Raw genomic sequence first — 25,133 nt, 5'->3', positions numbered from 1 at the left:
TAAGGCCTTACCCTGGAGATTAGGCTTTGGCTTAAGGAGATATGGTGGCTGGTTTGATCTTTTACCCAGACAACTAAAATTTTCTCCATATCAGCAATAAGCTGTTTCATCACTTTCTTACCATTTTTATGTAACACTTTTAATTTCTTTTAAGAACTATTTCTTTGGCTTGGTGCCCGTAGCACAGTGGTTACAGTGCCAGTCACATACACCAAGGGTGGCGGGTTCAAACCTGGCCCAGGCCAGCTAAACAACTGCAACAAAAAAATAGCCAGGCGTGGCCATTGCCTGTAGTCACAGCTACTTGGGAGGCTGATGCAAGAGAATAGCTTAAGCCATAGAGTTGGAGGTTGCTGTGAGCTGTGACATTGCAGCACTCTACCAAGAGTGACATAGTGAGATTCTGTCTCAAAACAAACAAACAAAAAAAAAAAACTATTTCTTTGCATTCACAACTTGGCTAACTGGTGCAAAAGGCCTAACTTGGCTTTCTATATGCTTTCCTTAGTTATCATTTCTATCTTTAAAGTGAGAAATGACTGATTCTTCCTTTCACTGGAACACTCAGAGGCCACTGTAGGGTTATTAATTGGCCTAATTTCAATACTATTGTGTTTCAGAGACTAGGGAGGCCCAAAGAGAGAAAAAGAGGAGAATGGCTGGTTGGTGGGGCAGTGAGAACACACAATTTATTAAGTTTACTATCTTACATCTTATAATTCCAGTAAAGTGTAGCACAATAAAACAATGCTCGTATATATGACCACAATGTAAAACTAGCACACAGTTATTGGAATGGCTAAAAAGAAGTTGAGACAAGACCAAGTGATAACGAATGTAGAGCAACTAGAACTTTTCTACACTGCTGCCTGAAGTATAAACTAGTACAACTGCCTTGGAAAATGGCTTCACAGTTATCTATTAAAATTAATCATACGTATATCCCTCTGACTTAGCAAGTCCTATGCATATAATTCAACATACATTTGTGCATACATTCACCAAAAGACATGCAAAAGAATGTTCATGTCAGCACTGTTTGTAATAGCAAAGGTTAAATCAGTTCATATGTTTACCAATAGTGAACATACATATAAATTACGGTGTTTGTACAAAGGCAGACTACATGGCAAATACAAAGAATGAACTACAGTTACATAATAACAACGTGGATAAATTTCAAAGACATAACATTGAGAGTAATAAGGCAGAATCAAAAAGTTATACTGAGTGGTTTCACGTACACAGAGTTCAAAACCAGGCTAAATTTACCTGTGGTGTTAGAAGTCATGATTGTGGTTATTCTTGGAGAGGAAAGAGAATGACTGGAAAGAGACACACTGTGGGGTGGTTTCTTTTGAGGTACTGGTCAAGTTCTTTTTCTTGATTTGGTGTTACAGAGATGTAGTCACTTTGTGAAAAATCAGCAATAGTATAGATACGTTTTGCCTGAATGCGTATCATACTTTAAGAAAACACTTACTTTGAAAAGTGCTATGAGATCCACACACATTTTTTGCATTTCAAATTCTCTCTCAAATGCTGTATGTATAGTTCAGAGGAATTACGCTCCTATTTTCTCTAGTTTGTCCAAAATTGAATACTTAAAAATAGGACTTAATTATGAATAAAGGAAAAAGATAAGATAATTTTTATGGCATAGGATTGTATTTGAGAGAAGAAATGGTATGTTTGACTCACATCTGGGCTAATAAAAACCACATATTTTATTTTTCTCCTACAAAGCCATACCACTAAGGCTTTAGACTAACTACACAGAGATTTTTAAAATGCTCCTCATATGACAAGGTATCTCATCCCTCCCTAGCGTTGTAAGTCTCTCTCTCAGCTGTTCTCCAATTTGTGTCTATACGCTTATCATCATACAATACTCTAGGCATAGTCTTTAACAGCCCCAAAGCACAGCACTCTGAACCAAATACCACATTTTCATGAATGCAGTCTAAGGATTCCCATCACACTGTGTGGAGGTTAACTAAAACTATCAGACATTTTTATATTATGTCAGATTTCCTATATCCTAGAATTTTAAAATTTTAAGTTAAATATAAACTTAATATTTTCCTTACTAAATTTGACTCTGTTTTGGCTTATCACTCAAGCCTACTGAAAGCTCTTTGATTCTGTCTTCTGTCACCTTAGGTAACTCTTAGCCCTGTATAAGCTACACATACAATTCATATGCTTTCTATGTCTTAAGTCATTATTTTAAAATATGTTGGTCCCAAACTGTCAAAGACACACATCTAGAGGACCTGTCAGAGTCTCCCTTGAAGCAGCATTTCCCAAATGATGTTTCAAGCAATATATCCCAAAGTGAGTGAGGGAGGTGTTCTGTAATGATTTCAGAAATGCTTGGTTACTACAGAATTTGTCTTTAAAATTTTAGTAAATATGGCAAGTCTCATAAGAGGGGTTAGAATATAAAGTGCTTCCCAAACTTAACTATTTGGGAAACCTATTTTTAGAAATCTTTTCTCATCTTGAGAAATCAGTGTTCCTAGAAAGACCCTTTGGGAAACAATGCTCTAGAGCAGTGATTTTCAACCAGTGTGCCACAAAAATTTACAAAGATGCACCTGTAGCTCAAAGGAGTAGGGCGCCGGCCCCATATGCCAGAGGTGGCGGGTTCAAATCCAGCCCCGGCCAAAAAAAAAAAAACTGCAAAAAAAACCAAAACCAAAAATTGTTAATTAAATTATTTTGAAAGAAGTTCAAAGCACAGTAAGTATATTCTTTAAATCTTTTTTTTCAAGTAGATGTCTGGAACAGAAGAGAACCAAGAGATGAATCTGCTTACCGTTATTTGATCTTTGACAAGCCAATTAAAAACGTTCAGTGGGGAAAAGATTCCCTATTTAACAAATGGTGCTGGGTGAACTGGCTGGCAACCTGTAGAAGACTGAAACTAGACCCACACCTTTCACCAATAACTAAGATAGACTCTCACTGGATAAAAGATTTAAACTTAAGACATGAAACTATAAAAATACTTGAATAAAGTGCAGGGAAAACTCTTGAAGGAATCGGCCTGGGTGAATATTTTATGAGGAAGACTCCCCAGGCAATTGAAGCAGTATCAAAAATACACTACTGGGACCTGATCAAACTAAAAAGCTTCTGCACAGCCAAGAATATAGTGAGTAAAGCAAGCAGACAGCCCTCAGAATGGGAGAAAATATTTGCAGGTTATACCTCCAATAAAGGTTTAATAACCAGAATCCACAGAGAACTCAAACGTATTAGCAAAAAAAAGAACACGTGATCCCATCTCAGGGGGGGCAAGGGACTTGAAGAGAAACTTCTCTAATGAAGACAGACGCACGATCTACAAACACATGAAAAAAAGCTCATCATCCTTAATCATCAGAGAAATGCAAATCAAAACTACTTTGAGATATCACCTAACCCCAGTAAGAGTAGCCCACATAACAAAATCCCAAAACCAGAGATGTTGGTGTGGATGTGGAGAAAAGGGCACACTTCTACACTGCTGGTGGGAATGTACAGTAATACGTTCCTTCTGGAAGGATGTTTGGAGAATACTTAGAGACCTAAAAATAGACCTGCCATTTGATCCTATAATTCCTTTACTAGGTTTATACCCAGAAGACCAAAAATCACAATATAACAAAGACATCTGTACCAGAATGTTTATTGCAGCCCAATTCATAATTGCTAAGTCATGGAAGAACCCAAGTGCCCATCGACTCACGAATGGACTAGCAAATTGTAGTACCTGTACACCATGGAATATTATGCAGCCTTAAAGAAAGATGGAGACTTTACCTCTTTCATGTTTACATGGATGGAGCTGGAACATATTCTTCTTAGCAATGTATCTCAGGAAAGGAAGAAAAAGTGTCCAATGTACTCAGCCCTACTGTAAAGCTAAATTATAGCTTTCACCTGAAGGCTATAACCCAACTATAGCACAAGATTGAGGAAAGGGCCAAGGTAGGGGAAGGGAGGGGGGAGGTTAGGGTGGAGGGAGAGCAATGGGTGGGGCCACAGCTACGGTGCATCTTAGAATGGGTACAGGCGAAACCTACTAAAGGCAGAATACAAATGTCTACATGCAATAACTAAGAAAATGCCATGAAGGCTACGTTGAACAGTTTGATGAAAATATTTCAGATGTGTATGAAACCAGCACATTGTACCCCTTGATCGCACTAATGTACACAGCTATGATTTAACAATAAAAAAAAAAAAATCTTTTTTTCTTTGATCAACATAATCTAAGTGTGTTGCGGAAATTTAACTATAGGTTCAAGTGTGCCATGAGATAAAAAAGGTTGAAAAACTGCTCTAAAGGGTAATAATAATATATTAGCCAACATTCTTTGAGCAAAAGATCATTTTATTAACTTCAAACCTACCTTTATGCTTATCATTCGACCTACCTAAACTTCCCCATATTGTTTAAAAGATTATCAAGATATTGTCAAATGAAGCAATGATATCTTACCGGTCTATGTGGCATATTACAAAGGGAAATAGGATCAGTTAAATAGGATTTAGTACAGTATTAGTAAAGCCAGGGATACTCAGTCTACTGTGAAAAGTATGCTCAGTAAGCAGCTATGAAAGTGAGATATATTAAGTATTCCATCAAAATGGCTATATTTAAAAACTTTTGGTGATTAAAAAATAATCTTTAGTTAAAAAAAAAATCTTCAGTTAACCTGGAAAATTCAATTATGAGTGACATCTCATTTCTCAGCAATATTTAGTAAAATATTTATTAAAACATTTTCACTTAATACTACATATTATATAGAGAATCTTATAATAGTTTTTAAAATTTAAAGATTTTATATATTGTCAAAAGAATTTTACATATTCATCAGAAATCCACTTGAAAGATTACATTATTAACAAAATACAAAGTGTCTGCAAAAAAAAAAACCACACTCACACACGTAAGTATATCAAGCCCTTTGTCATTTAGTAATAATTTCAGAAGGGGGGACAGGAGTATGATAAGCTTTACCTGTAAAAAAAATTTACAAAAGCAAATCATATTCAAACAGCACATTTAAATTGATGGAAGCAGCATATTTACATAATGCAGTGCCAGGACCGCTAATCCTCCACATTGTCTATTAGGGCAGTAGGCCTTAAGATGTTGTTGAGATAACTGGCTTCCATTAGCAAGTATGTGATTGGCAGGATGATAAAGTCTTTTCACTCACAGGTCAGCTATTTCCTTTTCTTTAAAGAAGGCAATCCTGATGATCCATCTTTTAGCTACAGTCTCTTATTGAGTCCCAATTCTCTTGCCTTTAGCTTTGATATGGTTCTAACTTTCCTCTTGTATCAGCTCATACTTGTCATCAACTCCTCCATTCAGAACAGCAAATATCAGGAGTTTGACCTCAGGGCAAAGTCCGGGTGGGCAGGTAAAATTTGACCACTGGACCTACTTCCTAATCTTTCATAGCCAGCAATTCATGAAGCAGTATCAAATTCAAACTAAAAAACAGAAGCATGACCCCTTATAAGTACTATGAAAAGGGCTCTTTTGCCTTTCTAAGTATACTTGAAAAGAACTGTCAGCCAGCCTATTAAGACAGAAATGGATCACAGACTAAAAAAAAAAAAGGAAAAGTGCAGAAACCCAACTGAAATGTAAATAAAGGTGTTAGCACTCCCTTTATGTTTGGTGAAATACTACTTAAAACTGTTAAAGCAATATGCTATGAAATATCTTTATGAAGTCAGGAACATAAAAGCACTATTCAAACTTTAAGGCATCCTTATTTAAATAATCAGTAACATCTGACAAAAAAAACTTGTATCACCTCATGTGAGACTTTAGTTTTTCAGACTAGTTTTATTTTTTTGCTAATCCCATACCTGGCATTTTACCAGTTAACTATTTGTAAATTAATTTTTAAAATACAGGTGAAAAATAACTATCTTTTCAATTTATTAAATCTAGGCTGCTAAAGTCATAAAATCCAAGTTATGCCAGAGTGGTCCAGCTGCTAAAGACAAGAATTAATTGCATCTTCTCATTCTGGAATACAAAAGTACAAGAATAAAGTATAATTTAATTTTGACAGTAATAACTATGGAAAATTATTTTAAGCCCCCTTTAAAATTAGAAATATTAACATATAATAAAATTACTCATCAAAATTTTCTATCCACTAGTTATTCCCACTGTGTATTTACTTCCATATTTTAAAATTGTATTTTATACTTAGTTATTTCTATATATGTTTATTCTAACAATTCTATATACATCAAAATATATTTCACAATTCTACCTGTTTCATAAAAGATTTTTTTAAATTAACTTGAAAATCTCTTCAATTACATTGATGATGAAGAAAAGTCAACCAGGACTTAATGCCTTCTAAGTGCACATACTTGAAAAGTAAATCAAGCACAATTACTTGAGATGTTTATTAATATTCATAAGAATGTCTTAGTTATAATTCCCTAGTGAGCTTTATACTTGTCAAGAGGGCTTCTATGCTGTCAAATGATGACTGTCTTGGAAGGAAGAAGTACCTGAGATTAAAGACAGCATTAAACAATCCATCTACCTATTTGGACAAACCAAGGAACAGAATCTTTACCAAGCTATGTGGTCCTATTCACAATTACACAAGCTACTTAACATCATATAAACTAGTCTACAACACACAAATTCAAATAAAACTGAGAAAATATCACACAATAAATTTCACATTTTCTGTGAACAGATTATTTGTATATAATCTCTTTAAATCATCTCGTTTTGCAGCTGTCCTTTGGATTAGAGAACATATTCATGTTCTTGCAATGGGAAAACTTACCCCAGTAAGTGCCCATAACCTAACTGGGAAACTAATATACAACCAATAGTATTTCTGACTTGCTAAAAACCCAATTTTCTATATTAGATATTTTTCAGGGAAATAAGATGGCAAAAGAGAGAACTTCTAAAGGAGATGGATCTAATGCCAATAGAAAGAATATCTTCTGGTAAACTGGGAAAGTTGAGAGTTGTACAGAGTGAGGGGCAAATTTTCTCTTTGCTGTTGGAAGGTTTATTAAAAAACCAACTGACCAAAGGCAGATTAGTAGGATAAATGACATAGAAATTTATTAACCTGCATAGGGAAGAATCACAGAGTGACTGTCCTACCAGGTAATGGGAGTATCAGATGGTTATATATCCTTTTTCTTAGAGGAAAGGGAGATGGGCAACATGTGAATGATTTGAGCAGGGTAGTAAATGATTTTTAGGGAAATATAATGGACTTTAAGAATACACAATAGTCTGGGACAAAGTCTGCTGGGCCCACAGAAAAGATTAGGGTTTGTGACAAAACTCTGTCCAGGTGTGTTTACAGACTTCAGTCTTTCTTCTTGCGATATGACTTCAGTTAATGAAAACTAAAGGAAAGGATAAGAGGTAATTGTTTTTTCTTTGGCTAGTCCAAACTTCAGACAGCTAACAGAACTTTAGAGAACAATTTTATCCTGTACTTTGAGAGAAACAAAAGATTGAGAGACAGGGGTGGAATGAGGTCAGAGACTTTGAGGCTTCTCTTTCAGTTTAGCATGTCAAAGTACCATATTTGGGGATATTGGCTCCTGAGCCCCAACATTCACCTGTCTGAAATTTCCCCAGAAGTTTCACATTAAAAAGTTGAGCTGGTGGCTATAGAGAGAGAAATCAAACTTAGTGGTTGAAGGGCAGATATCTCATCAAAGAAGTCTCTTTATTTTCGAATGAGGTCAATCCAACTAAATCCTGTGTCTGATTTTGGAAGACAGTACTACTGATGGGCTCTCAAAGATAGGCCTCTACGCACAGACAAACAGAGTTTTAATAAGAGGTATCTCTATGAAAATAGAAAAAGAAAGTTCAATGTCTGCAGTAGTCTATAAACCAGTTTTTTGAGTTTCTAAAGTATCATCAGATCACAGTAGTAATCTGATAGGTATTTTTGAATTTTGGTTTGAATTAGGTATTCAAGCAAGCTTTTTTGAGTAATCCATATATCAGCAGGCATTAAAGCCATTTATATTATTTTAAATTACATATGAACTTTATGGACACTCTGTATATAAGTTGTTAAACTGGTTTTTATTTTGATCTTTATATTAAATTGTTTAGCTCTGGTTTATAGCACTTTAAAAAAAGCATGTTTTAATTTTTAGTGATTTTAAGTGAGAAAATCTGTAAATTTAGAATTCAGTCTAAATTGTAGGAAATAAAAACTCAAATATAATGGCCAGGTGTGGTGGCCCGTGCCTGTAATTCTAGTATTCTGGGAAGCTGAGGCAGGAAGACTGCTTGAAGCTGGGACTTTGAGACCAGTCCGAGCAATACAGCAAGACCCTATCTACAAAAAATAGAAAACTTAGCCAGGCCTAGTGGTACATACATGTAGTCCCAGATGTTTGGGAGGCTGAGGTAGGAGGATCTATTGAGTCCAGGAGATTGAGGTTGCAGCAAGCTATGATGATGCCACTACACTCTAGCCTGGACAACAGAGTCTCAAAAAAAAAAAAAAAAAAAGTAAGAAAAGAAAAGAAAAAATAGACTCTAGTAATCGGTATACTATAGGGGTTTTCCTTAATAATGTCTTCCAGTCCTTCCCCCTTTTAAAAAAAAAAGACAAGTTATAGTAGGATCAATTTATTTGTAAAGTAAATTTTAGTCTTATTATATTTGGTCTGATTATTTGTATAATATAAATTGCAGCAAGAACAGTGACTGCCCATACAGATTCTTTTTAAGTTGGCTCCACTGGAACTTTTTAAAAGGAAGTCTGGATTACACTTTAAAAAATCTTGACACTAAGAAGTCAAGCCAAGGATTTTCATCAGACTACACTTATAATATCTGTACAAATTGGGTGAATTTTTTTCTTTTTGAGGTCCCCACAATATCTTGAGGTTTTTGGATCTGTCAGAAGGTGACATTTTTTACTTAGTACAAGGCCTAGAATCCTCCTTGTAAAGAAATGCAGACAAGTCTCTTTTAAAAGTCTACTGGTTTTATAAAGACAACCTCAATCCCTCAAAGCAGTACGGTATTATGTAAAAACACGACAATTTAGTCAAAGCACTGGTAAAACTATGTTTTCGATGTGTCCTCTAACAATAGATTCTTACTGAACTTATATAAATAATTCTATTGTCACAAAATAAGAATATTTATGAATAGTTTCTACATTCTGAAGAAATCAGTTAATGAGAGAAAGGTAAATATCAATATTTTAATTTTGTTTACAAAATTATATTTAACCCAATTCCTATAAGTTATAGTTTTAATTTTTTTCTTGATTACCTACCAACTCATAAAAAGAATCATCAATGTTTTAAATAAAAACTCATAAAAAATCATTTTAGTCTACCATCAGTTCAGTAGCATGTAATTAACTCATTTTGTTTGACGCTGGGTTGGCAATCTTTATAAATGCATTAGCTTTTGAATAAGAGTTCTGGAAGTTTTTACCTAGTCTACTGGTATGATTTCCAAAATTATCAGAAACCTGTATTTAGAAGTATTTTGTAAGAGTCTTTTTCATGAATTATCTAGAAGAAGCAAATTTTGGATTATAGCCAACTGAAAAACACTTTTTGAGAAGAATCAAAGTAAAGCTATAATCATTTGTGGATGGCAAAAGACTTTTTTTTTTTTTTTTATTAAATCATAGCTGTGTACATTGATATATTCATGGGGCATCATTCACTAACTTCACAGACCGTTTACCAAGTTTCACATATACCCTTGTAAGATGCACCACTGGCAAAAGACTTTGAATAGCTATGGTTAAAGATGTCAACTGACAAGGAAATTTGGTTATTTTTGTTGTATATAAGCATTTAACATAATAATAATTATAATTAAATATAACATACACAAAAGTATTATCAGAATTTTATCATAGGGATCTCATACAATTTTGGAACAACAGTAACAACATTTATATAAACATAATTCAAAGAAAGTTAAATACCATTTCTTATTTGACAATGCTTCTCACATAATTTTTATATATCAAATAAGCCCAACATGTCTTTCTTAAACTTTCAGGAGTGCTTTATGGACTATCCCAAGTTTGAAGTCAAAAACCACTGAATTTTAGAATTTGGAATTTGATTTGGGGAAGTATGTCAAATATCAAAGACTTTAAAACACTTGATCCAAACAGGATCACTGTAAAATAACAGTCATTTATTTATTTTTAACTGTCCGAAGACCTAATAAGACCACCTTCTTCATTTTCTACTGTATTCCCCAACTCATTTATAGATCTAGGGCACACATACCCGTTCCTTGTTTGGCATAACATCTGAGCACTAATTGCAAACAGAAGTAAATATGAACATATCTTGTATGTTCAATGTTTTAAAGACATAATTTGGAGGCAGGAATGGCTTTTTCAGTTTCCCTCTAAACCTTGCTTGGAGATATACCACTTATTACCATAAACTCTTTGTATTATCAGGATTCCTAAATAGTTTCTGGGTATTTTGCTTCTCTAAAGGATTTTTAAGCTCTACAAAGATGAAACTAACTCTTATATTACTTTTGTATCTATTTCAACTATCCCTCCTTTCTAACTAATGAATATATAAGAGTATAAGTAGTAGATAAGTAGTTATTGAATTCTAATTTGGAACTGGAGCAAAAATAGCTCTATTTTCAAATATTTACTGAGATCAGAGTTCCTTCACTGTTTAAACTGGTCCTGCTCCAAGCATCATTCTAGTTATGTCTGCTCATACCAATGTGAAGCCTCATCTTCATCTCCTAAAGCAGTGGTTCTCAACCTTCCTAATGCCGCAGTCCTTTAATACAGTTCCTGTGGGTCACAACCCACAGGTTGAGAACCGCTTCCCTAAAGAGAACGGGCACCATTAATAGATTGATAGTACAGTGACTTTTTAAAATTTCCATCTCTGTATGGTTGTCCTTGCCAAGGGCAGCAGTCACTCCTACTGTCAATTCTTGCACTCCCAATCCCTCTATCTGGGATCCTCCCCTCCTCCATACTCTTGTGACTCCCCTGCTTTATTAAGCTCCTTAATCCCAGGATTAAGAATGAAAAAGACAAAAGAGGAAGAGGAAAGTAGCAAAAAGAAAAAAATACGAAGATATGGAAAAAAGGAGGAAAATAAAATAACAGAGTAGACATATCAAAGATGACTAGAAAAGATTTTAAAAATTATCACATTTGTTACTAAGAGTACTACGACCAGAAACTATGTAAATACATGTATATCACTATCTTTTAATTTTTTTATATTTTATCATTAACTTTTTGAAACTAATTTTATCCTCTTTTTCTGAAGCCATACAGAAAATTTGTAACAGTGGCATTCTTTACTATCGACAACGGGTTTCTTTCTAGGTTGTAACAATTTCCATTTAACTTGAGTCCTGACATTAATGTTAATACCACCAATTTTCATATATGACAATGAAATTATTAAGATATAGCTTAAATTTCAAGTGTCACTAAAGTACAAAGTTATTATTTCATTACATGCTTAGCAGGTAGACTACATTAATTATTCACTGATGAGAATGCTTCATAATAAAGTTGAGACATTGAATGCATTATAGATTCAGAGAGAAGTATCAAATGCATAGTTATTAAGAAAGCATTTTTCTAAAGATAGGTTGTTTCAAGGCAAATAAACACTCCTGTAGCATTAAAAAAAAAAAAAAGGCAGACTGTAGAGGCAATGACTGAGGAGTATGTTATTATATCTTACTTGTCTGAGGTCAATGAATGCTAGCTGAAGGGTATCCCCCTGAAATCCTGGCACAGGCTCAGAACTGGCAAACACTATTAAAAAAAAAAAAAAAAGAATAAAAACAAGATTGCAAATATACAAGAGTTTAACTGCTTAATTACCATTTATTACAAATGTATCTTAATAGTTATACATAACCTTTTCAAATGAAGATTATTTATAATCTTTAATTTCCACTACTAAGAATGTTCTCCACACCCTTGCCACAAAAACTTTAATAATCTTAAACTTCCAATCTTCCATTTAATCATGTAATCCTTAATCACAATAAATTTGGAAGGGTTAGCCCATATACAATTTAAGAGTAGTAATGTACTTCAATCAAGTAAAGTTGTCTGACTCTTTTTAGCCTGAGGTGAACAATTACAGAAGCATTTTAAAACTATACCAATTTCATGACTGTCAAATATTTTAAAACATCTGCTTTGTTACAGAATATGCTCTTAAAAATCCAACTCTAGCAATATAAGGCAGACACCAAGGTAAGAAATCAGCTTTACATGCAGACAACAGGTAAAATGTTCAAAATCAGGATGATACAGGAATGTCTGTTCATGCCTTTTCATAATTTTTTTCCATAAAGGAATCGTGTCTCAAACCACAAGATACTTTAAGACAAGATTTTTTTTTTTAATTTTTGAAATTTTTCATTAAATTTTTGAGCTTTAAAAATTGTCATACTATACTAACATAGCCTGTTGAGTTAAATTTAGGGCAATTCCAATATTAGTTGTTTTGAAAGCAAAATACTGTGTTTGACTCATAAAAAAGACCCATTTTGCAAGAAAGCTTCTCTGATAAGAATACCAGCAAGCATTCTCCCACCCCATTATTATTCTAATTTTCTTAGGGAATATTACAGATTTTCCCTTTGTGAATTTATCCCAGTTAATATTTCAGAAGTCATTTAAGTTTTCAGACTAGAATGTTCTTGAAATAACAAAAATAATTCTTAAGTTTTGTGTATTCTATATAAAATACAGTTTAGAAATGCTCAAACACAACAACAAAAAAAAATATGTAAAAACCTAGCACAGCTTAATTTATCTAGTATCTCTGAGGAATGAAGAGCTCAACTAAGTTTTTATTATTGCTGCTGTATAATTTTTAATCTTAAGCATTTTTATGGAATTCTAAAACATACTCTATATTTCCCTTGCTTTTTGAGAATATTAATTAAATTTTTAACAATTCCCTAGGTCACCATCAAGAATACTTTCTGTTAGGCCAGGCACAGTGGCTCATGCCTGTAATTCTAGCACTCTGGAATGCCAAAGTGGGTGGATCGCCTGAGCTCAGGAGATCGAGACCAGCCTGAGCAAGAGCAAGACCTTGTCTCTAAAAAATAGCCAGGCATCGTGGCTGGCACCTATAGTCCCTGCTACTTGGAAGGCTGAGGCAAGAAGATCACTTGAGCCCAAGAGTTTGAGGTTGCTTGAGCTGTGACGCCACAGCACTCAACCAAAGAGAGACTCTGTCTCAAAAAAAAAAAAAGAAAGAAAGAAAGAAAAAGGAAAGAAGAAAGAATACTTTTTGTTCTTGCCTCACATTCTCATTTGTAAGTGGAAGCTAAACTATGGCTACACAAAGACACATAGAGGGGTATAATGGACATGGGAGATTCAAACAGAGGAAGGGCGGGGAGGGGTGAGGGACGAAAAATTACCTTTGGAGTACAGTGTACACTATTTGGGTGATAGGTACACTAGAAGCCCACACTTCATCACTATACAATATATATAAGTAACAGAAAACAACTTGCACCTCCTAAATCTATTTAAAAAATTTCTTTTTTAAAAACCACTTTTGGGGCTTAGCACCTGTTGCTCAGGCAGCTAAAGTGACAGCCACATACACCAGAGCTGGTGAGTTCGAATCCGGCCCAGGCCTGCCAAACAATGACAACTACAACCAAAAAATAGCCGGGCATTTTGACAGGCACCTGTATTCCCAGTTATGCAGGAGGCTGAGGCAAGAGAATCGCTTAAGCCCAGGAGTTGGAGGTTGCTATGAGCTGTGACGCCATGGGGCAATAGCTTGAGGCTCTGTCTCAAAAATAAAAAACAACACATTTTGTTCTACACAATATAGTAAAATTCCCAGGGACTATTATAGTACTAAGATCTGTTTTCTGTTATGTTGAAAAGGTCAGAATACTGTGCTATTTGAGTTCTTGTCTCACTTTTCTCATTTTTCTTCCTTTCTTCTAGTAGTTTTAACATGAATTCGTACTCCTTGTTCTTTCTCCATGAACATAATTTAATGTTATCTTTAATTTTCTTGAGCTGGTAAATCAGCTAATCAATTGCTAGCATTGTGTTTAAAGTAAGAGCAAGTATATCCAAAGCAAATGCCTCTCCCGCTACTAGTAAGGTTAATGAATTTTGGCCCAGCGTGGTGGTTCATGCCTATAATCCTTGCACTCTGGTAGGCAGAGGCAGGGGAATTGCTTGAGTTCAGGAGTTCAAAACCAGCCTGAAAAAGAGAGAGACCCCCGTCTCTACTAAAAATAGAAAAACTGAGCTGGGCAATGTGGCAGGCGCCTATAGTCCCAGCCACTCAGGGAGGCTGAGCCCAAAAGACTGAGGTTGCTGTGAGCTATGATAATGCCATGGCACTCTACCCAGGGTGACAGATTGAGACTCTGTCTCCCCTCCCCCCACAAAAAATGAGTTTTATATATACCTCTGAGTATACGTATGTACCTTCTGAGTATGAGTGACTGTTGAGTTATTCAGAGATGCACCATTACCTCCCTCCCCCTTACTTCTTGGTTCTCTGCTAGGTACTAAGTAGTTATAGACATTAGTTGACTAAACTCGCATTTCCATCACATCCTACCATGCCCGTGATAACTGACTTACTTTTCTCTAGTACCACCGGATCTTAATTGAAAAATGATGAGCAAATGAGTAATAGCCTGTTAAAGCATAAAACTGTTTTCTAATTCTTAAAACATTTTTCTCAAGACAACCCAACATTTTTGGCTTTTTTGGCTATAGTCTCAATCTACTGTCTCTAAGTAACAGTTTATCATAAATCCCTAATGGTTGCCAACCAAGGCTATCAATGTTAGTTTATCTTCTGTCATCTCTGTGTACACATACACATAAGCTTGTCAATAAAGACTTCCTATAATTAGGAGGGCAACTTCATCAGGCACAAAAATAAGCTCAATTTCAATTTTATTTATTTAATCTCCCTAAGTTTTTCTATATTAAAAATAACCTGTCATTTTCCTTCTTTGTCAGTTCCTATTTAAGATACCATAGTTTAAGCCCCCATAGACTTGGCAATAAACTAAAGAGCTCAGTGTCAAAATCATAATGTATTTTAAATGCAGTAGAACCTCCATTTGACCACCTCCCTACATGAACCACCTCCTTAAGCTGACTTAATTTTCATAGATCAGACAGGTATCACATGTACATATCAGTACAGCAGGCCTAGTTCCTTATGATGACCACTTTCAGATGTTGACTGGTTTGTTACAATCCCTGTGGTGGTCAACCTACAGAGGTCCTACTATAGTACCATAAATTTATATAGCACTTTATAGTTTACAAAGCACTATCTCATATACCATCTGCCCTGAGCATTATAACTTATTTTAATAAACAAGTCATGTAGGTGATGGATCTTAAAATCTTGCAACTACAAGAGACAGCCTATTTGAAATCTCTCCAACTCCCCTGAAGACTAAGTTTACAAATCACTGAGTCCTTCACTTTATAGGGTAGAAAATTAAAAATGAAGTGACTCACCCAGGATCACATGGATAATTCAGGTCTCTTGTCCTTCAATCCATTAATCCCGAATCTAATAAAGTTATTCAACCTCTCATCTTTTTACCACCTCTCACAAGAACTTAGTGAATATAGAAGTGAAATAAACCTCACTAAACTATAACTCTCATGGCTTTTTCTCAAATATTGTGTAGGGACAGAAGGCAATTTAACGATCTGATAATCATCTGACACAGAAGATATCTGTAATTATAAGCTATTCAATTTGATTTAATAGCTTATTTTTCCACTTTCTTTCTTTAAAACTCAAATGAAGTCAATCCTGTTGTGTGTACTTCCCCAAATATCTTGAGTCTGCATCGTCTCTTCCTTAGTTCAAACTATCACCATTTCTTGCTTGGATTTGGTTGTTATTGTTGATGTTGTTGTTGAGACAGAGTCTCACTCTGTCACCCTAGGTAGAGTGCCATGGCATCATAGCTCACAGGAACCTCAAACTCTTGGGCTCACTGAATAATCCTCTTGCCTCAGCCTCTCTGGTAGCTGGGACTACAGGCGCTCATCACGATGCCCACCTAGTTTTTTCTGTCTTTAGTAGAGATGGGGTCTCACTCTTGCTCAGGCTGTTCTGGAACTCCTGAGATCAAACAATCCACCCACTTCAGCCTCAGCGTGCTAAAATTATAGGCATGAGCTGCTGCCCCAGCCTCTTGCTTAGATTATTAAAACACATTCCTATCTGGTCTTCCTGCTTCTTATATGCCATCTTCCATCCACTTGTCCCCATATGATTTATGTAAGATGTAAATGTGACTTGTGCCACTTCACAGTTTAACATCCTTCATTGGTTTCTCATCGCCTTACAATAAAGACCTCTGCCTACTTCTCTAGTCTCATCTTTTACTACCTCCCTAGGGGCACCTTAAAGTCTTTCCACACCAAACCACCTGTACTGCCTTGAATATACCAGCCTCCTTCCACGGTGCCTTTGATCCTTCTGCCTAGAATATACTTCCTCTTATTTTTTCCATCTGGATAGCTCTTACTTCTCCTTCAATTCAATCATCATCCCCCTGGGCTGGATTGAATGGTAAAAGGTGGTAAAAAGATGAGAGGTTGAATAACTCTCATTTCAACTTCCTGTGCATTGCTTAACTACAGCACTCACTTTGCTGCCTTATAGTTGTTTACCTGTCTGGGATCTCCCACCAGACCATGAACTCCCTGAGGGTAGAAACTGTATTTTCACTTCTATATCCTTATTACCTAACAGGGGTCCTCAAACTGCGGCCTACGGGCCACATGAGGCGGTGTGATTGTATTTGTTCCCATTTTGTTTTTTTACTTCAAAATAAGATATGTGCAGTGTGCATAGGAATTTGTTCATAGTTGTTTTGTTTTTTTTTAAACTATAGTCCAGCCCTCCAACGGTCTGAGGGACAGTGAATTGGCCCCGTTTAAAAAGTTTGAGGACGCCTGACTAGCACAATGCCTGGTGTAACTTGAGTATTCAATGAAACTCTCTACTATGAACGAAGAAAAAATGAACAAATAATAAATTAATGCAAAGAAAATGCCATAAAGTACTGGTAATTGATGTATTATTTAGCTTGTTGATTAGATTTAAGATGAAGCTGATAGAACTTTCTGCAATAAAGAAAATATTTTCTCTCTATGCTAAACAGAATTTTTGGTTTTAATTTAAATTTAACAGCCACATGTGGCTATTGAATAGTGAAAATCTAGAACATTCTGTCTATTCTTAGTGTATTTACATTAAAATAATTAAAAGTAGGTAAGAAAATTCTTAACATTTTCTTCAACAAAAATGACATTGTTGAGTTCTTCAACTAAACAAGAAGCTCCTGAGGAAGAAAAGATTCCTCTTACTTTTTTTTTTTCTTTTTGTAGAGGCAGAGTCTCACTTTATCACCCTTGGTAGAGTGCCATGGCATCACAGCTCACAGCAACCTCCAACTTCTGGGTTTAGGCGATTCTCTTGCCTCAGCCTCCCGAGCAGCTGGGACTATAGGTGCCTGCCACAATGCCCAGATATTTTTTTGTTGCAGTTTGGCCAGGGCTGGGTTTGAACCCACCCCCCTCCAACAGGAAATATTCAATAAACATATGTTAAATAAATACATTGTAATACAAATAATTCATTTCTACTAATACTGTCTAATGGTCCCAATAATGATTTGAGGTGGCTTTTAACCTTTGAAGTTTTTAAAGAATTAATAACTAATTTTTGGAATCTTTGGAAGTACTGTTTTCACATTCCTTCTTGGCTCATCCAGATTCTCATTTTGTGTATGATTTGTCATATTTTGGGGTTTTCTTCTTTTTCTCCCTTGGGCTATTTTTTTTTTCTTGTATATTAATATAAGGGTCATATGATTGGGTTACATTGTTTGCATTTGTTAGGGAAATTCCAAGTTGTGGTTGAGCCCTTCACTCAGAAGGTATGCCATATACCCCTACCTGGTGTCTATTAGATGAGAGCTTACCAAGCCTCCTTCCTCCTCCCCACTTTCCCCCTTCTTGAATTTAATTGTGTTTTTCTCACTTGTGGGCATGTGTTAATCTACTAGCTTCACAATGAGTACACTGGATGCTTGCTTTTCCATTTTTGTGATGCTTAGGAGGATGTCCTTCAAATCTTTGGGCTATCTTTTAATTAAAAAAAAATAATGCTTACTTTCCTATTACAGTACCTTTGTCATTTATCATCCTTTTATGGGTATTTTTTAAAAAATATATATTGATCCTAGTCTTCCAATAAGATATTTTAAAATAGTTTCCAGGCTTCAAAAAGTTTTTCTTTTTTAAAGAAAGCTAGTTTAAATCTTTGTACTTTTTCTTAATGTCTCCAATTTGACTATTTCCTTTTTAAAAAAGAAATGACTGGCCAGGTGCAGTAGCTCATGTCTGTAATCCTAGTACTCTGGGAGGCTGAGGCAGGTAGACTGCTTGAGCTCAAGAGTTCAAGACCAGCCTGAGCCAGAGCAAGACCCCATATCTAAAAAAATAGCTGGGTATTATGGCAGGTGCCTGTAGTCCCAGCTACTTGGGAGGCTGATGCAAGAGAATCACTTGATCCCAAGAGTGTGAGGTTGCTGTGAGCTATGACATCACAGCACTCTTATCGAGGGTAACAAAGTAAGACTCTGTCTCCAAAAAGAAAAAAAGACTGCATGATAGTCATTTCTTCTTATTTTCTGCCATAACATGGAATTCCAAGTTTTAAAATACTCTTAAAAAATCATTAAAGAAGAAAGTGTTTGATCTTATTAGGAAGGTCTATTATAACAACAGGGTAAAACTCTGCAGTATCAGCCTAACTAGGAAAAAGACCAGTCTGAATCAATTTAGATGAAACTGAGAACAAAAAATAATGCAAGCTGTGTAACAACTGGTCATAAAAAAGTATTTTTCAAATTGCTAATCTATGATGTTTTAAGAGACTAAGGAATATCTGTAGGCAAAAAACACGAGTTATTTGTATGCATAACCAAAAAAAAAACCTTTTAAATAGGATAACAGGCCCTTCCTGTCCTCAGGTTCTATACAAGCTACACAGGGTTTATTAGGAGTGGGAAGGAAGACTGACAAGAAGTCAGGCCATAAATATTTATTTTGATGTCTTGAAAATCTACCTTGAAATAAAACACAGAGGGAATAAAGTCCTTAAAAAATCTTGTCTCAGGTACACTATTGTTTTTATTATAAGATAGAGAATGTAGATTGTTTATAGGGTGTCCAAATTTTTTTTTTTCCTCTGCTAAACATTGGAAAGATAATAGTTGTCTTGGGCCACACATTTAATACACAAACACTGCCAAAAGTGTTTGCTGATCAAGCAAAAAAAAAAATCAAAGTCCACGCATACTTTTCATGGTAACTGACACCATAGATAAGCAACAAAATGTCCTCACAAATGAGCATGTGGCCCACGGGCTGCAAGTGGGGCACACCTGGCTACCATGTCAATATAGAAAATATCTATACAGGATAGGTAGAATCATCACAGGGGAAACTCAAGGCAAAGAAAGAGTACATGCAAAGTCGTAAGAATGAACAGACTGAAACCTTGCCAAAAAATTGAAAGGGAGGGTGAGGAGACTAGGCTAACATCTCAGGACCTTGCTTACAATGACAAGGCAAGTGCATATAAAAATAAATAATTATGCACCTATGTAAGTGACGAAATGTGAACACCAATAGTCTGGATAGTCCTTATAATTTCATTTCTATCTAGATCTGAAGATTTAAAGTAACTAGCTAGAACCCAAATTTTGGCTAGGCAAAGAATTTATCCTGTCCTGTGTGGACCAGATGTGTCACTAGAAGGGACGACTAAGAGCACCATCTAGTGGTTTTTCTGGTGATGAAGAAGAACTGAGGCCCTGGAATTAGGAGCATTGGAGTGAGTCTTTTGGCTTTTAGCTTATTTTCTGTTACATGTGGTTAGCAGCATTGGTATGCAAGCCTCTAGAACCAATTGCCCCTCTATGTTTATCACCCCATTTTTATATGAAGTAAAATCTAGTCCTCTTCCCTTCTTGGAAGTAAACATGGACAAAGTATCTTTAATCAGAGAGCTTAGGTACCATTAAAACCAGGAACAAATTCAGATTAATAGTGACAGCTTCTAGCTTACTTTTAAAAAATACATTGAAATGTTCTTTTCATGCCATCCACATGATTTTCCAAAAATCCTTTTGTTTGGGGGCACAGACCTTTTTCAAGGCTGGAATAGAAGCTCCACGGTCATGGCCATAAAAAAAAAAAATCTGTAAATACGCTTCATCTTTATTTACTTACTTATTTTATATTTTTTTATATATTTATTTATTTATATATTTACTTACTTATTTATATAAACCTTTATCCAAAGTGAAGACCAAGGCCTTCACACCTAGAGATACCTACTACTCAGTAACTAATCAAGGAAACAAGTGTCAGCACGCTGTAATCTGGAGCTTTTCTAATGCCTTTTCTAATACCTAGGGATTTAAGATGATAAACTGTTAGAAGCTGACAACTTAATTAAGATACCTGTGAAGAATGCACAGAAAAGTACATTCTAGACCTATTCCGGATACTTCAAATATGGAATAACATCTTTCTGATCCCCTGGTGCTTTGGAAATATTCTGTATTTTGTTAGTAATATGACAGATTTCTGAAAAACCTTTGAAAGAACTTAAGTGATCTTTTCTTCTACAGTTACATCTGTAAGGTATCTATATATATACACAATATATAAAGTATTTAATAAATATAAAACAAAGTACATATACAGATTTAGAACATCATCCTCATAACAAGCTTGGCAAATGCTCCTCTAATTAAGAAGTCTATCTTGACTTTAAAAATCTGCAACAGTATAAAAGGTTCAACACAGCTTTCAGAGGTAACTATATTTGCAATCCTCAAGTATGCATTTCTGGATATCTTCCTGACTTTCTCTAAACAGACTTTCTCTAAAGGTAATATTAGTATTATGGTTATGTCCAGATAACCAAAAGTATCCTCTTCAGGAGTGTCCAATCTTTTTTTCTCTCTGCCACACATTAGAAAAATAAAGAGTTGTCTTGGACTATATAGTAAACACACAAACACTAAGGAAAGCTGATTAAAAAAAACAAAAACAGTCCCTGCATACTTTTGTGATATCTGACACAAAAGATAAACAAAAAAACCCTTCACAAAATCAGCACGCAGCACAGGGCTGCAAGTCAGACACACCCACTCTACATTCACATGTAGCTCCCACCTACTATTCTTAGTCTACACAACTCAGTATCTGAAGGAAGCTTGCTTCTTATATTTCCTCAAAATACCATAGATGTTCATAGAATTAATAATTTACCATCATATTCAATAGTAAAGTTATTTAATGACTGTTCCCCCACTGGCCTTAAACCTCAAGCGGGTAAGGACCTTTTCTGTTTTGTTTACCACTGTATCCCCTAAATGTCATACACATAATAAATACAAAGGAATTAATTAATGTATAACTCCAAACCCAGACATTTTTCATTGCCTTAACATTTTACTATCTCTGAATCTTAGAACTAGGGTGTATTTTGAAAATTATCAGTTCTAAATTCCTTATCTTAAGCAAAAAATTGAGGCCTCTTGACGGGTAAGTGGTTCTAGTCAACTTGCCCATGTTAGAAACACAACCAGGACTCAAATCAATTTCTCAACGTCTCAATTTCCTCACACATGCTCAGACCATCTTAAGATTCATCTGAATGCACTTAAAAAGTGAAAAGTTCTATATAGATAGATTCTACACTCCCTAATTTAGATATTTATTGTGTTTGGCCCAGTATATGTTTTAAAAAGTAGAAAAACAGAAAAAGAGTCAAAGAAAAATGACAATCTGAGGAAAACATTAAAGAAATTGTAACTGTTTAGCTCAGGTAAAGTTAAAGGGTCATTTAAACACAGCCATCAAATATGTGAAGAATTTTCATGAAGGGAATAATGATCAGTTGTGTTTACATCGAGGAGTTAAATGGTCTTGAGCTGAAGTATAGCAGTATCCGTTGGCCTTAACTTTTTGACAACAAAGTAGAACTCTACAAGAGACAAATGTAGATTACAAAGACTTCCTGATTTGTTCACTTATTCAACAAATAAACATTTATAGGCCTTTTACTATGAGCATAGCACTCTGTAGGGAACCTGCAATTCTAAATTTTCTATGTTGAATTTAATTGAACTATCTATCCTGGATGGTTAAAACTCTTCTCACTTCCCATTTCCCACTCCTCCCTCTTCACACCCCAGCCTATCAATCATTGGATGCATTTTCTAGGTCTCTTCTGTTGTGTGATTTAATCAGAGAATCTTCTCTGTATTTTCTCCTCCAAAATGTTTTGAACCCATCACCTTCTCTTCATTCCTACTGCCCATGGGTAACATTTTGTGATCTTTCACATGATAAAATTCAATAGTCTTTTAGTAGGTCTTCCTGCTTTCAATCTTTCCTTCATTCTGGTACTAATTTCCGTGACACTACAGTTAGCTTTCTATGAAATAAATTTCATCATGTTATGGTCCTGATTAAAAAGCTTCAGTGAATCTCTACTGCTCACAAAATACAGTCCAAACATTCAGAAGTCTAACTTTTCTCAGCTGTATCTTTCAATAATTTAATCATGCATCTTGTACTCTAATCATACAAGACTGTTTGAAGATTCCCTAAGCATCCCCACTGCTCAGAAAGCCCTTCCCTGCTCTCAGTGAAATCTTACTCATCCTTTAAGACTCAGCTCAAATTTCACTTCTTTGTCAATTTTCTCAACCCCATGGCATGTAGAATTAATTGCTCCCTCTTTACACATATGTTCTATAAAGAATTCATTATGTTCTTTTATAATTATTTGCCTGTCTGTCTCTTTTCCAGCCAGACTATGAAATCTCTGAAGCCTGATTCATCTTTGATTTCCCGGTATATAACATATAATAAGTTCTCATTAATCATGTAAATAAGTGAATCTTCCTATAAATCAGTTGACTTACCACAGAAAAAAATCTCATTGATAAATATAGTCTAAATTTTTAGTTCAAGCTAGTTTACCCCACAGGTTATGTATGTTACTGGTGCCAAGTAATACAAAGGAAAAGATCACCAACACATTGCTTGAAAAAATAAGACAGGAAATGGATCAGTACTAATTCTTTTTCTTATTTATTTATTTATTTTTGGAGACAGTGTTTTGCTCTGTTGCCCAGGCTGCAATGCAGTGGCACAATCATAGCTCATTGCAGCCCTGAACTCCTGGGATAAGAGATCCTCTTGCCTCAGCTTCCCAACTGGCTAGGATGACAGGTGTGCACCACCATGGCCAGGTAATTTTTTTTTTTTTTTTGGAGACACAGTCTTTTCTTTTTTTGTTTGTTTGTTTTTTGGCTGGGGCTGGGTTTGAACCCACCACCTCTGGTATATGGGGATGGCGTCCTACTTCTTGAGCCACAGGGCGCCACGGAGGCAGAGTCTTATTATGTTGCCCTTGGTAGAAGGCTGTGGTGTCACAGCTCACAGCAACCTCAAACACCTGGGCTCAAACAGTTCTCTTGCCTCAGCCTCCCAACTAGCTGGGATTACAGGTGCCCGCCACAAGGCCCAGCTATTTTTGTTGTTGTTGTTGTTGTAGTTGTCATTGTTCTGGCAGGCCCTAGGCTGGGCTGGAACCTGCCAGCCCAGGTGTATGTGGCTAGTGCTCTAGCTGCTGAGCTACAGGCACTGAGCCAATTTTTTTTTTTTTTTTTTTTTTAAATAGAGACTGGGTTCCACTATTGCCCAGACTAATCTTGAACTCCTGGCCCCAAGTGATCCTCCTGCCTCGGCTTTCTAAAGTGCTAAGATTACAGGCATGAGCCACCACACTCAGCCTTAATTATTATTCTTCATCAGAAAAAGAAAAAATAAACTCCAAGCATGTGGCTGAATGATGGTATATAACAATTTGTCAGCAACTGAATTATCTCCAACTTTCCTCCTCCTCTACTACATCTAGATGTGCTGTTTGTTTCCTCCTGAGGACTGACATTGTGAAGCCAGTGAAATACATGTATGTTTTTTAAAAAGTAACAAGGATGAAAAGTTAAACATTTTGCTTTCTGATTAAGGAAAATTAACTAAAAATAAAAGCCATGAAAAAATAAATAATTTCCTTTTTAAATAATAAAGGCTATGGTACTTATTTTTCAATCTTATTAGACTGTCTCCCTCTGATTATTTAAATTCTATGACTTAACTGCCTTTCCTGAGTTGCTCAGAATCTTTGGCGGGTCATAGTTTCCAGTCTGAGTTCCTGATCCCTGCTGCCTGACTTGCTTGGACTTTGGATCTCTTGCCAGCACACCACAAACTAGTAGGATTTCATGCAAATCTCAAAACCTATAAAGTTATGGCTTCTGAGAGTTACGGTTAAAAGAGAAAGTAGTTACTATAAGTCAATAAAGATTTATGAAGAATCAGATTGGTATCACTTTCTTCTTTAAAAAGGTAATTAGACTGGTAGATGAAGAAAATTCAATGGTCATTATTAACTCTACATGCAAGCAAGGCATCTGATAAAGTTGTTCATAACTTTGAACAAATTGTCAAACTATGAGTTAGATTCATTCTCTTAGTAATTGGCTAAGAAATTTTAAGATACCCATAAAATGCTGAATAATGGATGTATATCAGTTGACAGGAAGGAGAGGTCCAAGTAATGCAGTGGTTCTCAAACTTTATTAAGCAATAGAACAATCTGGAGGGCCTATTAAAGCAAACTGCTGGGCCCCACCCCTAGAGTTCCCAATTTAGCGGGTGAATCCCAAGAATTCATGTTTGTGACAAGTTCCCAGTTGAAGCTATTGTTGCTCATCTAGGGACCACACTTTAATAATGTTTTGTTCAACATTCTGCTAATGACTTCATTAAAGATGTAGAAAGTCTAAGTGGGACTATATGCATGCCCCACCACACCCAGCTGATTTGAAAAAAATTTTTTAAGAGACTGGGGTCTTGCTCAGAGTGGTCTCAAACTCCTGGCTTCAAGTAATCCTCCTGCCTCAA

The 25,133-nt window shown here is 35.5% G+C and overlaps 1 protein-coding gene across 5 annotated transcripts in view; it reads right to left on the bottom strand.

Annotated features, from left to right (window-relative positions):
- The window catches only part of EXOC6 (exocyst complex component 6), a 232,339-nt gene that overhangs the window by 28,593 nt on the left and 178,613 nt on the right, over positions 1-25,133 (bottom strand). For all 5 annotated transcript variants that reach the window (XM_053582721.1, XM_053582723.1, XM_053582724.1 and 2 more), the window contains one exon: positions 11,761-11,834. In XM_053582721.1, the coding sequence (XP_053438696.1) occupies positions 11,761-11,834 (74 nt within the window). The remainder of the gene's footprint in view (positions 1-11,760; positions 11,835-25,133) is intronic.

This window comes from Nycticebus coucang, chromosome 3, assembly GCF_027406575.1.
Source record: "Nycticebus coucang isolate mNycCou1 chromosome 3, mNycCou1.pri, whole genome shotgun sequence".
Lineage (NCBI taxonomy): Eukaryota > Metazoa > Chordata > Mammalia > Primates > Lorisidae > Nycticebus > Nycticebus coucang.
The sequence above is the reverse complement of the archived record's forward strand: the minus strand, read 5'-3'. Positions and strand labels throughout refer to the sequence as shown.